This window comes from Patella vulgata, chromosome 1 (assembly GCF_932274485.2).
Source record: "Patella vulgata chromosome 1, xgPatVulg1.2, whole genome shotgun sequence".
NCBI lineage: Eukaryota > Metazoa > Mollusca > Gastropoda > Patellidae > Patella > Patella vulgata.
This window is the reverse complement of record NC_065879.2, coordinates 70,028,275-70,041,271: the sequence shown is the minus strand read 5'-3', so window position 1 is coordinate 70,041,271 and position 12,997 is coordinate 70,028,275. Positions and strand designations below refer to the sequence as shown.

Here is a 12,997-nt window from a genome sequence, read left to right as displayed (position 1 = left end):
TCTTGTCACATTTTCTAAAAATCATCAAGAGACTTGCCTAATTATCAAAGAGGTAAATTACATGAATTAGCTATATTGAAATTAGTCGCACTCACTAAGTTATATTCTTTTATTGGAATATTTATTATAGGTCAAGTCAGCTCATCCAAACAATGTGGGGAAGCTACATCTATAAACTTAGTAATCTAAGGCAGAAGATTATATACTTTTGATATTTTGGTTTTGTTTTCTTAATTCTAAATTCTCTATTTGAATATATTTTAGCATGATTTGAGTTGTGAAAACATTACTAGTTATTAGTTTAGATGTCAGATTAATGCAGATGACAGTCCACAGATTTAATTTTTATTTAACAATTGATTTGATTAATAATATAACAAAATAAGTTGAATTGTATAGACACATTGTTACAATGCTCTTCTTCAGGTTAAAAACAAAAATCTGGCCTTTCGTCAAGACTAAGTGCAGAAAGGTTATCAATTTGAAAGATGCGACTTGTCTTGACAGCAGTTGTTTCTACAATATTTTTAACTTTAAACCTGTGAAATGTAGACACAGTATTGTGCTTTCATGGGTTCTACACATTTGAGAATTAATTCTTTTTACGAAAATAAAATTGAAAGGTGAATCTTGAACATTGTGACTAGCCAACAGAGGACTTTTTGTATTGCACTAGGCACACTGCCTATTAAAATATTGATTTGTAACAGCATGTACATGTACCCTGACATAGTTTTCTGCTACCGAGAAAATGACACTTGCAAATTTTTAATAAGGCACTTGATTTGGCTGCTTCTGTGCAATATTGGATATAAATCCTGATCCATTACTGAAATTCAGATGTTGGTAGTGTCTGAGAGTACATTGTAAGACCATGTTTTCATTCCGCATGTTGCTAGGCAGAGAAAAAACTTGGATTTTGCAAGGGAGATGCAGAAAATAAGCAGTGTCGATCAAGTGATCGGTCCGAAAATAAAATTCATCAATAATGCAGAATAATTCAGTCTCAGATATTTTTCATGCATATATCTGTACACTTGGTTTTCAGTTAGTTTGGGTGCAAGATTTCATTAGTGCAAAACGGCACTCGCCTCTGTCAACACAAAAATATTTGCATTCACAATGATGTTGTGCCAGCACAAGTGTTTGTTCTTGCAAAGCTGAACTTGGTTTTTACCCGACATAAGTTTATACCAGATATGTACTCTTCATACTTCAATGTGAACATGACATAAGTATTTTATATTGATAATTAAAGATACATTACATGTATGTAAGATTTAGATAAAGGGCTAGCCGTTCTTACTAGTATAATAATAATAGTACAAAAATAGATAATGTAAAATGAATAATTTGAAAATTTCATTCAAATTATTCTATTGCAAGCGAAGATATGAGTCTTTGAAGGTTTGAAAAGACGTGTGCAATAATTTCAACCACCATACTAGTTGTTCGAAGCTAAGTCTCGCTCCTCCACTTTTAGCTTAAATCAAAATATGGCTGAACTGTTCTAATCTATTTAATATCAGAGAAATCCGATGCCATCGAGAGTTGATTATGGTCTGGATAAGTTGATTAAACATACATTATGCAAGAGCAAAATCTGTTTATTGCAGGTCTTAATTTAGGCTTCAGATGTTATAGAAATTATGAATTAGATCTTTATTTAAACAACAAGCCCAAAATCTACTCTGTAGACCCACAGATTTAAATAGGATTTCACTTATTAATTAATTCAAATATGGCGCATCCTGATGAGAATACGTCAGTTAGATAGAGGCTAAATGATAGAGTGTACTTAGCAAGGCCGCTGTAGAGCGTTTCCACATGCCATTGAAAACTTTACTTGATAATCGAGATATGTTGGTGGAGTTAACGCCTGTCAATCAAACGCCCGGCCAAGGGGAAGGCACATTTCACTACCATTTCTAGTCAAATATTACAACGATGATAACTATGTTCAGAATAAAGTAATTTGACTGAAATTTTCAATATATTCTTCTTTCATCATCTACTTTTGAACTGTTATAGCAAGAATGGCCAATTCTCTATAAAAATCTCCCATAATGTATCTTTAATGTCTAATAATTTAGAAAACATTTCATGCCTTTATTAAAGAAAGACCTACAATGGACAGATTTAACTCTAGCATAATGTATGTTTAACTTGCGTATAAACCATAGTATATTTCAAGACATTAATGTAGTATACAATACATTGCTCTAGTACGTAATGGCCAACCTTTGGCACGTAGCACCTCATGATAATAATATCAAAAATAGCTCTGTCTTCATTTTAGTGCTGACACAATGTATTGTTGAATCGATGTATCACGATTCACCATCTCATTGTTTTGGTCCTTATTTTGATCCACATCAATATCTTGATATGAAAAAGTTTTATTTCTTTGACATCGGAAAGACTAAAATATCAATTATTCATTTATCTTGTTGTTTTCGTGGTAAATGTTGATCTGGTTTTGAATCGTGATACGAATCGTATCATAGCACCTGAATCGCAATATGTATCGTATCGTGACTGCAGTAGCAAAACCCAGCACTACTTCATTAGCCTGGTTGGAACAGATTAGTAGAACGTTAAACCCCATTTCATTTCATTTCTTTTCAAAAATAACTAATTTGACTTCTATTATCAACAGTTTGAGGAAATAAAAACAAAATCAAAAGTCTCATTAGGTAAAATGATGTTTAAATCTCTGTTAACATATTCTTAATTTTGATATTTTAAAGTATGGCACATCTTGAGTCGTACAGCAAATATTTGGCACATATGGATGGAATGTAAAAACTTGGCCACCCCTGCGCTAGTACATTGTGGATTTTAGAGGGCTGTGATTAATTAATCAATTGATTGATATCTGAATTTGGATTCTTTTATTCACTGTAGAAATAACAAATTACTGTATTTAGTCTCAAATTGACTCTCAACCCTATTCCATTCTTAAGTGAAATATCAGTAAATCACTAAATGTTTGCTTTGACATACATGTATTATTTATGTCCCCTTACGACTACATGTCATATGATTATAATATTTATATATTCATGAATTGAATGATACATGGGTAAATATGTTTTGTGTACTAGATTCAAGATAATTTGTGCTCATTTTATTGGTACAGTCCTTCTGTACTATGGTCAATGTCCTGTATCTGTATTACATGAACATATTCTTTTTACAGGTATATGAAGGTTAATTATGCAATATATGTATGTATATATTGTTAGATATTTAAAGAGGCATTATCACTTACATTTGCATACAATGAGAATGTATTGATTTATATCATTTAATGTAACTCCAGACTTAAAGGACAATATTGGTGCCAGTCATTATCACATTTGTGATAGAGCTGGTTAAACACATTCCAAATATAGTTTTAACACAGAGATCATAGCTACGATAGCCGAGTAATACAGGTATCCTGAATCGGAAGTGACGAACGCCAAAGGAAAACACGAGTCACCTCTCTATATAACTGACTGATGTGACGAGTGATAACATATACACGGCCGAATTTCTTCTCACTAATAATTCCTTCGAAGACCAAAAGTTGTTATATGGGACTGTAAGAGAATACCTGACAATTCAATAAAGTAATTGAATGTCATTAGATAAAAGAACACGAGAAAAAATAGAAATAGTCCGTACATTCCCTTGTTTATATTCATTCTATACCTAAAACATGGTAATGCACAGACTTTTTCTGTTTTTCTTTCGTGTTCACTTATCTACATGTAGTGGCAGTCAATTCTTTTTATGAATTGTCAGATATCCTCTCACAGTCTCACACAACAACTTTTGGTCTTCGGAGGAATTATTAGTGGGCAGAAATTCGCCCATATATCCGTTATCACTCGTCACATCAGTCAGTTATATAGAGAGATGACTTGTGTTTTCCTTTGGCGTTTGTCACTTCCGATTCAGTTAATCTGTATTACTCGGTTATAGTAGCAATAATCTCTGTGTTAAAATTATATTTGGAATGTGTTTAACCAGCTCTATCACATATGTGATAATGACTGGCACCAATATTGTCCTTTAATTATTGAAAGTAAAATTTGAACATGTCCCTTTGAATTATGTCAACCAAGATGAACCATCTGGATTTTTCAAACCTGATTCTCACTTGCCAGCATGGATAGTTTGCCTACTTGTTCAAATTGGAGAAAAAACCAAAGTGCATGTAAAAGAACCCTTAGCAGTTGGAAATCATTGATATTTTAGCTTGCCAATTGGTCAAACAAAAGAAATACTCCATGTGGGATTGTTGCTGCTGCATACACAGCAATTGATGTACAATTTCAGATCAACAAGCAATTCCTTGTCACTGAATGTCAAAAATGTTTGATATTTGGCAACTCGTCGCATTGACAAATGTTGATATCTGTTGCAGTAGCAATGAAACACACACTCACACACACACAGAGAGAAGATTATTTGTGGCAATCTGCATCTTCAATAGAAGGCTTGATCTCGCTTTAACTACGTAAATCTCATCAAGGCTTTCAGGTAATACCCTGCATATTTCGGCACTAATTTTGATTGGGTACAAGCCCAGCTTGTGAGCCCATCAGATTCCTCGACTTGGTATTCGCGCTTTCAAGCTAAAATGTCTACCTGTGGTATTTGAGTTGCAAAGTTCAAGATTCATTCAATGTCAAGATTTCCGTGGAGGTCGCGATGTCACAACCTCTGATTGGACGCTACTGCACATGTGTGTATAGGATATTAACCTACCCGAGGGAGAGTAGGTTTATATCCGACATATACAACGCCATTTCACCCTTAAATTTAATGGGCTCTTCCATTAAAAGGCAACAATGATTGGATAATTGCTTGATAGTTTCCGCCAAATAGCGAAAATTACCGAAGTAATCACGTGTAATTACGTGCATGTTTTTGTTTATACATCGCTATTTTGGACTATTGAATTGAAAGCAAAAACAAAATGGATAGTAATACGAAGTCAGACGAATAATCAATCCTTTTTAGCCAACATATTGACAATGGAATAGATGTGAATGCAAATATCGACGAGGATCTATCCAAAGCCTGCAGAAAATTTGGACCAAAAGGCATTCTTTTCCAAGAATTCTGACAGTAAACCATGATTGAAGGTCCTCGGTATGTTCAGAGAAGGATTTGACCGACTGTTTTAAGTGGACTGTACCCAAAAATACTTCACAAAGGAACTCTTGGGCGATAAATACTTTCAAGTCTTGTAGTGTGTGGAGAAATAATCGCAAAGTGGACGAAAAGAAAATTCTGACATGTCTTAGACATGGATAACTGATCTAAATACATGTATATCGATAAGTACGCCGTCTATTTCGGCCCGGAATGTTACAAACTGTACCATAACAATTTTTAATTGTCAAAAGAATAAAAATTTATTTCTGTGTTTTTTGTTTTATTTTGATCATCTATGTCATCAGCGGTTGATATGAGTCGAATATATCGACCTGAGATGACGTCATTAGCGGTTGATATGAAATATCAACCTGTCATGACATCATCAGCGGTTGATATAAACGAATATATCAACCTATGATGACGTCATGACAGGTTGTTATGAGATATAACTGCTGTGGACATCAAAGAAAAAACTACCGCCAGTTGTATATCTGTAGATAACATAGCTACAAGTTCAAAAATTGTGAAGTAAAACAAGCAAAGTCCAGATGTTGTAAAACTCGCAGTCGTTGCTTCAGGAAAATGGGCGATCTAGTATTCTAGGGTTTGGGAGGTTGAATTAAATGGCTTACAAAGTGCCTAAAACATTACCGTTGTGTATTAGGCGTTAGGAAAAAGTCCAAGTTGTGTCTCAAGTCGCTGACTTCAGTACCGAGTCGAGTCAAAAGTCTTCACAAAGCTCGAGTCCTGTTCAAGGTGCCAGCTCATCAAATGAGTCAGCCATTCATGGTCCCTTCACTGCAACTCGAGTTCTAAGCTCTTTCACGTCGCTAGTCCGATTAGAGTCTCGGATCACAATATATATTTCATGTGGAGTCGCGAGTCAGGTTATTGATGCGACTTACATGTAAGTCGTACTCGTTGCATCCGACTTGCAGCACTCATGTTCCCACCTCTAATATATTCTTGTGTATCAGTTCAACATATTATTCAAATAAAAACCTCTTGGTGGTTATATACATCTTGCCATGTCATATTGTCCTCCTTGAGGTCTTCCTATCATATTTGTTGACTTAATACAATACAGTACTTAAATATTCTATACATAGAGAGCTTTTGCTTAACAATTTCTTCTTATTTCTTTACACTGGCAATAGTACAGCAATCACACACAAAATGAACATGTGTGGGCTCACAGAATAAATTCTCATTGTATTAGATAATATAGATGCAGTTTAATGAAAGGTAAGTTTAGTTTGACATGCTGTTTACCTTGTCATTACAATCTTAAATGCTGATCAGTTTCATTTCTTTTGAAATTCGAACAATCTAGTATTAGTAGTATCTACATTGAAAAGGACATACATACTGCACTGTATGTTTCTTTTGGGAGATGAAAATTGTACGATACATAAAGCTAATGTTGAGATAAAATCACCTTTATAGTTTATGACTTCAACTAACTACATGCTTTATGTAAAATGAAACGGTTGTAGTATTCATCTTGCCTCAAGACACCAGATTGACTGATTTGATCTATTGTTTACAGGTTCTGTTCCTATCAGTTTCTTCTACACATACTTGTCAGTTAAATTACGTCATCCTGGAACATTTTACTCATTTATTTGATGCCAAGAATTTTAGGCTACTTTATTTTTTTCAATCAACAACATTTAGCAAACTAAATCTGTAAACAAAGGGTTGCACTTGCAGGTTGAAATATCAAGTTCATGGAAACTGTGTGTTCATTTAGGATAAAGTACATTTGCTATTTTCAATCTGTATTTCAGTTTTTCAGAATCTATCCACCAATTTTTATGACAACTTCAAATCGCTTCAAATTGAAGGAGTTAACTTTACAAAAGCTATTCGAAGATGCTGAATTTGATGTTAATAATATTCGACATTTGATATTTCAAAAACAAATGTTCAGAGTGAAATATAGCTGAAATTAACTTCCGTAGACATAAAATTATTGAGACTATTTTTTTCAATCTGATTAAAACACAGATCCTACATGTAGTTCGTTTCATTTTTTATAGTTCAAAATTTAGTTTTACTTGTCTTTACTACACTAGGATCTGGAAGAGTTGTTATATAACCCATGTTCTGGATGATGTTTGGTGTTAGGTGCATGGAACTTTGGATAATCCACTAGAAACATCAACCCTGATTGGTTAATCAAATGTCTGATGTCATAGGGTCAAAAGCTGTATGACCTGTGACGCGACCTGACACTACAACCGGTCAGCTCTTCATGTGGTAGAGGCCATCAAAAGTATAAAAAACGAAACGAAATATAGATCTGTATTTGAATCAGATGGTATTTATTTTGATATTTTTCAGTATTGGAAACTAGGAGACATGGGGGTGTAGTAAAACTGCATAAAGAATTTAGCCAACATGGCAGCGCCGTCAGATCAAGAGGGGTATGAGATATTTTTGAAAGAATTAAACGATATTGATAATGCTAAAGAACAGGGTGAAGAAGATGAGGAACTGCTCTCCAAAACTCCTGATGGTAAGTAAATTTTCTTCAGATTTGTCACATCTGCAGTTGTGATTTCAGTCCCATGATTGTGGCTCAGTGAGTAAGACACTGGCTTACTAATCAGGAGCTCCGGGTTCAATCCCAGTGTTGATCGAGAATTTTCCAGTATGCTCCCCTCTATCAGTGGATGCAAGATGGAGGGCCTTGCAAGAACAGCGTCTAGTTGTTCGGATGGGACGAAAAACCAAGGTCCTGTGTTTCCTCCACTTCATCTGCATCTAAAGAGATTTCTTTGTTGGTGCATTTAGTAGTGCACAGTTTTGATTGGTCAGCTTGTGATCAACCTACCAATAAAGGCTTTGGTTATCCAAGACATTTGCTTAGCTGTCTGTTTATGGTCAACAGGTACTACATGGATAATTATCCTGCACTTGCAGGGCAGAATTCTTGACACACACTTGCTTGTTCATGTTGTTAAATGTTAATGGAGTGACCAAACAAATAACCTGGGGATCCCGGTGTCGATCCCAGTGTAGGCTGGGAAACTTCCTCAGGATTTTCTGGCTTGGTTCTCCTTTATGATGCAGGATGTAGGGCTTGGCAAGGACAGTGTCTAATCGTTTAGATGGGACAAAAAAAATAAGGTTGACAATTGGAATTCATATGACTTCGCGCAGCTGTCAGGGCAATACTTAACTCATATCACACTGTTGGCGTATGCTCGTATCCATTTATTGGTATGGAGTAGAACAGAAGGATGGATGTTAAACTGCATTTCATTTCACTGACCAGTTCACTTTTGAAACTTTGTGCAAATCATTGTCTCCGGTTTATATCCCAGTGCTGACTAAAGATAATCCTCATTGCATTTTGACGCCTACATGTTCTTAAAATTTGTACTGATTGTCTTTCTAGAGGGTGAAATAGAAGCAGAATGGCTGAAGTCGGCCGGATATGGTTTTGTGGTTAATAAACTTCAAGGTATTGTTACTCCTAGAAATAAATGATAATTTTCTGTTTTTACTTGAAAGTAAAGTGTGTCTTCTTGGACGGATGGGTAGTACACATGAAAGATTATAATTAGAATGAGCAAACACCGTTCCAGGCAAAAATAGCGTTAGTTTCAAATTGAAGAGGGAGCCACAGTGGCTTAGTAAGATGTTGGGTCACTAATCTGGGGGTCCTGTGTTGACCAAGAAAGTTCATCGGGATTTACTGGCATGGTTACCCCCTTGTCAGTGGTGCAGGACAGAGGGCCTGGCAAGGAAAAACGTATAGTTGTAAAGATCCCTTGGCAGTTGGAATTCGATATAAGAGTAATCCGTGTTGCCGTTGTCTGGACAAAATGTCTCTCATAGCACACTGCATGGTGTATGCCCGTCTTTATTAGCCCAATCGAAGCAGAACAGTAGGATGTTAACCCCATTTGATTTCAGTTCAAATTAAACATAACTCGTAAGTAGTATTCACTCAAATATTTGAATATTCAAATAGATTTCATGGTATCCTAACTGTTTTTTTAGAATTCGTTATTTAAAAGTAATGAAATTTGATTTGTTATTTCTCCTATGAATTCTGTAATGATTCATTAAAATCATCAACTAATATTCCAAAGTAAACAGACAAAGGTAATTATATTGATTTAAAATATTTATAGTTTCTAGAAATCTGAAAATGCAACATAGACAGTCATAAATTGAATCAAATATTAGAATAGTATTCATATAGTGAAATCTGCATTTGACATGTACACACTAATTCTAAATCATTTGTTAACAGAAGGGAAAGATCTGAGTGATGATGAACTGGAAGCCTTAACATCATCACTGACGAGAAAACAGGCACAGGCGGTACAGCGTCGTGTGGACACTCTGAGTACTACTATGAGAAAACGGCAGAAAGCTAATCAGAAAGTTCATGTTAGAGATATATTTAATAATCCTGATGAACAGGTAGGTCCAAATCATCACTAGTCTTGAAAAAAATCCCAGCTTTGTTAGTCTAAAAATATAGAATGGGGTGAATGTGGAAACTAATTAATATGGTCTATATGTCAGTTTACCTGCTAAAATTAAAATTATTTCTTTTACCAACAATAAAAGTAAAATATACATATTAAGACCATGCACAACCAAAAGTACTTATATCAAAAACCATTTAGATCTTAAACAATAAATTCCAACAGAAGTTATCCATGAACCTGCGATATTCACCCGAATATTTATTTCCACTGACTCGTTCGGTGAGTGTGTTCATATTGTCAAATAATATTGCATGCCCTAGAATTCCTCAGCCAATGAAAACCGAAGTTTCACATGACATACAAAATGGCGACATCCAGCTATATTTTGTGGCCAAAAGCACATCCATGCATGCTTGAATTTAGTTTCAATTTAGAAATCGGCACAGGCATTCACCTTGTGTGTCCACTGCGTTGGCTGAGTAACTTCAATGCTGAATACTTTGACCAAACTATAGGCAAATAAAATTTGCATAGTTTGTCCCAGGCATAAAAAGGGTATAGATTAGAATTACCATTTAGTACCATACATACGTACTAAACATCCATTTTACACAAGATTACAAAATGATCAATTAAATCATTTTTGCCTATTACAGGGACAGACACCTATGGTACAAGATCCTCCTTCTTCCCCAGATGTTATCAACAATCAACCCCCACTTATCAGTAAAAGTAGTGGTGGTGGTAAAGGTCGAGATAGACCATTTTTAAAATTAGGAAATTACTCGATGTCAGGATTAAATACCTTGGAAGTTCAAGACTATCTTGATACTGGTGAGTTTTGTAATAAACTACATATATTATCTAAAGGATATTGATTTTGCAATCTTGGGAAATGTACAACTGTTAAGTCAACTCAAGGAGAATTTGTCAATCATAAATTGTTTTTTTTTTCTTAAAGGGACATTGTCATATTTGATGACTGAGATATTAAATTTGATTTCAGGCTCTATATAGAGATATTAAATCTGATTCCAGTCTCTATAGTACAGTGACTCTATAGTAGGCTATATTTAACTCTTTCATAAGTTATCAACAATTGCATGACCAAACTGACCATGAGAATGCAGAGAGTTAGTTAAAGTGCCCTGATTATCTACACTGTAGGGCTGTGCTCATGTTTTTATAACCAGTGGACAGGAATTAAAGTATGAAGAACATACAAATTCTGTTTTGATGTGATATTATTGAGTCATAAACAGTTTTGTTGCCATGGCATAATATTACACGCATATACGCAGCTCTTTAATATTTGGGAGTATCCCTTTAATTTTAATAATTGTTATTTATGGTTAGTTAAATTTTTATATTTGATCCAACAAAAATTGATTGTCATTTGTTATTGAGGCGAATGCGGAACTAATTTGTTGACCCTGATTATTTTAGGTGTAAAGGCCATTAGTTTTAAACCACGAAATACTTTTGGTAAAAAGAAGGATATATTAGATGGCCGTGGTGGAATGTTACCAGTTATATCAGATGCTGAAATATCAGATTTTCATATACAAGAAGTACAGGTAAATTGAAAAGTACTGTTGCTTGCAAATGAAATGAAAAGAAATGAAATGGGGTTTAACGTCCTACTGTTTTGCTCCTATGCTGGGCTAATGAAGACGGGCATACGCCATACAGTGTGCCATGAGGGAAATTTTGGCCGGGCAGCGGCACTATCGTCTACTCTTATATCGAATTCCAACTGCCAAGGGATCTTTTACTTGCATTCCAATGTATACACGGGACCTCGGTTTTTCGTAACATCCGAAGAACTAGACAGCTGTCCTTGTCAGGCCCTCCGTCCTGCATCACTGACAAGGGGGAACCACGCCGTGGTCATGTGCACTTTAGATCATTATAAGATCTGAGATTATCTACCGTTGATTTTATTTTCTCAATTAAATAATGGATATGTAAATCTATTGAGAATATTTTTTTAAAAATGAATGCAAGCACGTGGTCAAATAAAGACTTTTTAAAATGAATGTTTCCTAAATAGTTCCAAAGGAAATCCCTAAATCCTTTGAGCTACAATATCGATAAACACGTTCCTGTTTCATATTTATTGGGGGGTTTATTGTCCATTTAACCAGGATTAAACTATCCATTAGAACAACTCTACACTGTCGCGTCTCATGTTTAATGATTCACGCATGGTTAAATGGACAATAAACCCTATAAAAACAAAACAGGAAGTTTTTATCTCCTAATTGACTGTTATAATGTATTTCTTTATATTGTGTTGCAGAGTGCCAGCAGGGTAGAACTGCCTGTAAGTACTATAATAACTATATGTATGTTGTCTGTGAGGGAGTAAATCCAGTAAATATAGTATTTACCTGTATGTATTGCCATTCATTCATTAACTTTATAGTGTATCATAGGTTTGAAAGACAGAAGAATCTATAAATTATAGTTATTTTTACCCAGCTTGGCTCTTCATTTGTCTAAGAATTAGTCCCATACCCCTCACACCCCACTCATTAATAAGACTATTAAAATGGAGGTCTGTCACACTTTTCAGGACACAATAGCTTCGTTTCTAATTAAGCTATATTGTTCAAATTTGGTGTAGTTGTTTATTCTGTAAATGATTTGACTGAATTCGATGATGAATATTTTCTCTTTAGGCTAAACAGAGATAAGCAATTTGATTGACTGAGACTTTAGAACATATTCAATTTAGTAAACAAGTATCAATATTTCTAGAAAACATGTCAGTTTGTATTTCAACTATTTATTTTTCAGGTTTTTGAAACAAAGCCACATACAAGTGGAACAATAAAAATAGGTGATATTAGTTCAGAAGATATGGTTAAAATTCGTTCTCTAGCTCTCATAGAATTAACAGCTCTCTTCGATTCCTGTAATATCACGTATAGTAAATTTAAACGAAAAATAAAATTTAAAGGTGAGCATTACTCCAGTCTAACTTTATTCTTGATGTCCTTTGATACCATTGTTAGGTTCTCTCTCTTTGCTACCATGAGCTGCTCACAAATATGTATCTGATGCTGCTTCATTTGAGTCCCATGCACAAGCAACTGGGACAAAATGGAATCATTCAAACAGTGACACAAGCATCACCCTTTGTTACTCAAGATTAGAATCTTCAGTATTTGTAAGGCCAAATCTACTTGTCATCAGAATAGCCCCAATAACTGACCAGAAATGTGTATCTGGTTGTTAAATTGGGATAAAACAACCTGATGTCCTGTTTCCTTCCACCGCTAAAGACCCTTTATGTGTAAGTGAATTATTGAAATAGAGAAATACCATGTAAGTCCTAAAAAGAACTATGTCTCTCTCTCTCTCTCTCTCTCTCTCTCTCT

The 12,997-nt window shown here is 34.8% G+C and overlaps 1 protein-coding gene across 3 annotated transcripts in view; it reads left to right on the top strand.

Annotated features, from left to right (window-relative positions):
- Positions 1-12,997, top strand: part of LOC126808768 (rho GTPase-activating protein 18) — a 36,235-nt gene that overhangs the window by 14,938 nt on the left and 8,300 nt on the right. For 2 of the 3 annotated variants that reach the window (XM_050533713.2, XM_050533716.2), the window contains exons 2-8: positions 7,504-7,678; positions 8,564-8,629; positions 9,428-9,600; positions 10,268-10,445; positions 11,058-11,188; positions 11,914-11,937; positions 12,414-12,576. In XM_050533713.2, coding sequence (XP_050389670.1) covers positions 7,561-7,678; positions 8,564-8,629; positions 9,428-9,600; positions 10,268-10,445; positions 11,058-11,188; positions 11,914-11,937; positions 12,414-12,576 — 853 coding nt within the window. In that variant the 5' untranslated portion in view covers positions 7,504-7,560. Of the gene's footprint in view, positions 1-6,210; positions 6,403-7,503; positions 7,679-8,563; positions 8,630-9,427; positions 9,601-10,267; positions 10,446-11,057; positions 11,189-11,913; positions 11,938-12,413; positions 12,577-12,997 lie in introns of those variants that run through there. The other variant, XM_050533714.2, reaches the window with a different exon arrangement.